The sequence below is a fragment of the Trachymyrmex cornetzi genome, unplaced genomic scaffold (genome assembly GCF_001594075.2).
Source record: "Trachymyrmex cornetzi isolate Tcor2-1 unplaced genomic scaffold, Tcor1.1 scaffold2126, whole genome shotgun sequence".
Classification (NCBI taxonomy): domain Eukaryota; kingdom Metazoa; phylum Arthropoda; class Insecta; order Hymenoptera; family Formicidae; genus Trachymyrmex; species Trachymyrmex cornetzi.
Genome location: NW_017296767.1, coordinates 11410 through 15338, shown reverse-complemented (window position 1 = coordinate 15338; position 3929 = coordinate 11410). Strand labels below are relative to the sequence as shown.

Below are 3929 nucleotides of genomic sequence, written 5' to 3'. Positions count from 1 at the left end.
GCCGGAGAGATGGGAAAAAGTAGTAGAAAATGGAGGAAATTACTTTGATTAAGGTATTCATTCATCTTCCCTTCGAAACAAATCGATTTTCGAGACGAGAAAACGATAGGAATTAAGTTTAACACCTAATATAATATATTTGTAAGTATATTCTGAAAATGTGTCCTCTAAAAATATTAAAATTAATTGCCACCTAATCTCAACTCATTTTGGTCAATCTACCCCACATAGCTATTTTTAATAAAAGAGATTGTATTCACAAACTTAGTCAGAATAATGATTACTTAATGGTAGCAAAGATCTTCTAAGATATGTTATTTTCTATGAATACAGGGATATTACGATTAATAATGCCAAAGACTCGTCAGACAACAAAATAGGTGATTATAAAAATTTACTAACCAACTTTATTTTCTCAAAAATCGCTATAAATAATATATACAATGCTTGTGGTGCAAACCATTTTACACAACAAATTAATATTATATCAGCTATCTACAGTCAAAAAAAGAGATTTTTCTGCCGTGTTTTGTTTGAGTTATAAGCATTTTGACAATCAACCCCGTACAACAACCAGCCCCAGTCTTCCCTATATATACATGATAGTGAAACCTCTTGTACAGAGGAATCAGAATATATACCCAACACCAGATTATTTATGTTATATATATATATACGAATATTAATTTCTTGATTGCATTAATTAAATTATTGAAATTTTTTTTTCATAATTTCCGATAATTTATTTTTAATGATAAAAATCCGATGGAAGTTGTCTCGGTGATAGTCGATGAATAATTATAAAGTCGAAGTCTCATAGGGCATTTCCCTGCGGATACATTTGAGGATACAATTATAACAAGACGCAAGACGTCATCATATATGTATACGTAATATCATAATGAAATAATAAATTTGTATTTAAATTGGCACAAACAAACGAGGATTATACGACTTCTGCGGATGCGTAATATCGTTATTGATAATCAATGTCGGTTGCATCATATCCAATCTGACTAGCTACGTTTCGCGATAAATTGCATTTATAGCTCGGAGGTGACTTCGGTTGGCTCTTCCGTTCAATATTAAAATAAACAAAACGAAAGAGAATATTACTTTCGTCGCGTACAATATACATTCTGTGACCATCAATTAACTTTTCTTTTTGAAGAGTAAATTACATTTTTTATTTTATATACATCAATTGCTTTCTTATAAAAGAAATATGACGAAAAATGATTGTATATACAAAAGTTACTGTTATTTATATACGTATAACTAGTTCCATTTTGGAAAGTAATTTGATTTTAAATTTTTATAAGAATTTTAAAGAAAGCGCTAATTATAATTGTTATAATTAGATTAATTATAATTGTTATAATTATATTAATTATAATTATATTTTAATTAAAATGATATAGGATTTATATTATTAAACCACATACATTGTTAAATTGAACTGTTAATAAGCCATTTAGTCATATAAATTTTATCTTAAATTGGTAATATTAATATGATCATTTGTTATTTTACGATCTCTTAAATGAGAGATTTTATTTCGGATTTGAAAATTTTATTTCTACACAAACATTTTATTTCTACGTAAGAAAGTGGTTTAAAACTTGCCTATAAATTCTTTTTAAACTTTTATTCCCGTGCAATTGGGGCAAACGGTGTTAACAGTAATTCACAGTTTGCACTTTGCTGTGCGCGTGTGTATTAGGAATAAAAAGTAGGTAATTTTATTAGGGCTAATTGAAGAGACTTGAAAGATGTTAGGGCGATATGGAGAAAGTAGAAAGTCGTGTTTTCAACGGACGAGTTTTCTTCTAAAGGCATATCAGGACATTTTCGTTCTATTATCGCGTAAATGTCATACGGAATTGTCAAATGTCACGGAGTAAGTCTGGCGATTTTTCCGAGTGTCGAGTAAGGACGACATCGTGAGAAGAAGACTCGCGATCTTCATGCAACCCTCCGCTCGAATTCTCCATCGTAAAAGTTAAAGAGAGAAATGGAGCGAGAAGGGGTATGTTAGAAGGACGGACGAGAAATCTCGTAAGGGCATGAAGGGGCACTGCTGTAAGGCACAGAAGAACGATCCGAGTTCGTGTTATAAAAGAGAGTGGTGAAAGGCTGAACGGATCTAGTCACAGGACCTTTCATAAAGTGAGAGGAAAGTAAGAGCGTCCCAAGAGGAAAGGTCAATACTTTGGTGACAGTATTGGTCATTGCAATGAAAAAGTTTCTGTGGACTGTGTGTTGCAAGTAAATTGCAAAATGCATGATAGTGCATTTTAAGTTGGAAAATTTATTACAATTTTTAGAACATATGTTATTTTATAGCATTTATAATATTACCACTGTAACAAATGATTTAAAATCGAGTGTTTAAAAGAGCATTACTCATAATAATCAATACTGTCATTATCTAAATTCTAAAGTATGAACTTTTTTCTCTCTTCTGGAGTATTATTTTTGTTATACTTACTCGCGTAGACTTATTCTTTGACAACAGTGCGCATTCATGTTACGAGAAAATTTATCGTTGTATATCTTTCTGTCATGATACTTTATAATTTTCTACGCAGATATTTGCTTCCTTTTCTTCAAGGGAAAAAGATAGTAATATGGGATAGAATAGCTTAATGTCATTTTCAAAATTCGATGCCAATATATAGACGTGACAAATGATCGTAATTTCTCTAAGATGGAACACGCTTGACGCGAATGCGTCTATTGAATATATATTTGTTACTTATGCTATCTTCTCTCATCATCCAGAAGAAGACGTTTGCTATCTATTCTATATCTTCGAGCTTAAGAGCTTCGCCTCCGGGTGACATCTTGAAGGAATTAAAACTTGAAGAGAAAGTATTAGGTAGCTGGGTTTAACGAACTGATTCGAACTTTGGAATTTTCGTTCTGACTTATGAACCATAGGTTTATAAGATAGTATTTTCGTATCGATAGTATTTATCCCGTATCGAACAAGAGTGTCTTAAGAAGATACGAGAAGAAAAGAAATATATATATATACGAGAGAGCCACTACATCATTTTTGTAAGATTATTGCGAGGCTGTGGCATCTATTGAATTAATAAAAATGCTTTGGAAGTGAATATTATTTATTTAGTGACTGCTTTTCTTCCTTTTCTGTCTTTTTCCCTCTTTTATTTGGAATTATTTCATACCCAGACTGTACTTTCTAGATTTTTCATTAATATACATGACGTCAATATTCTACGTTTCAATAAAGATAACTAATTAAATTTTCTTTAGTTAATTTCCTTTTTAATATTTCTCAACTGATTTGATTAACTCATCCAAATTCGAACCAATTCAATAACGGGATTCAAAATGCGGATATGTAAAAAGAAGGGAAAAAGGATAATTCTTTGATTTTGAAGTCCATTTACCAAAAACGCAGTAAAAAGCGCGATTTTTTATTGTCGGAAGTTCACAAAAAACGAAGTAAAAAGTTCGGGTAAGAGGAAAAACAAAACGAAAAAGGTCAGAGTGGAGGAAACGTACCTGTATCTCTGAGTGTCCATTTCCCTTCGTTCTTCGGCTATGGCTTCGTTTAGATCCCTGTTCGGATCGATTCCTCTGGGAGCCTCGCTGTTCGCTTGCAGATTGTCATTGCTGACGAATTCCACTTCGACTTCGTCTTCATGATACGATTCGGTCAAGGTGTACTCGCGCAGCTAAAACAGCAACACAGCGGGAACGCTTTCAATCAGAAGTTCGATACGGATTGAATAAAAAAAGAACATCAAGAGACACGGTAGTGTCTCGCGCCAAGTGGGCGCGCAGCGCGAGACACGAGTGTATTTACGCGAGTCAGCGAGTTGCGGGCATCCGAGTACCCGAAATTCCCGGTTTTTTTAATAAAGGCTAGACCGATGGAATTCTGAATATGAGTTCTA

At 32.9% G+C, this 3929-nt stretch overlaps 1 protein-coding gene across 1 annotated transcript in view; it reads right to left on the bottom strand.

Annotated features, from left to right (window-relative positions):
- LOC108760042 (uncharacterized) overlaps positions 1-3707 on the bottom strand; it is a gene marked incomplete at its 5' end in the record, with an annotated part of 24643 nt that extends 20936 nt beyond the window's left edge. The window contains one exon of the mRNA XM_018505821.1: positions 3535-3707. Within this exon, the coding sequence (XP_018361323.1) occupies positions 3535-3707 (173 nt within the window). The remainder of the gene's footprint in view (positions 1-3534) is intronic.
- Between the last annotated feature and the right edge of the window lie 222 nt (positions 3708-3929).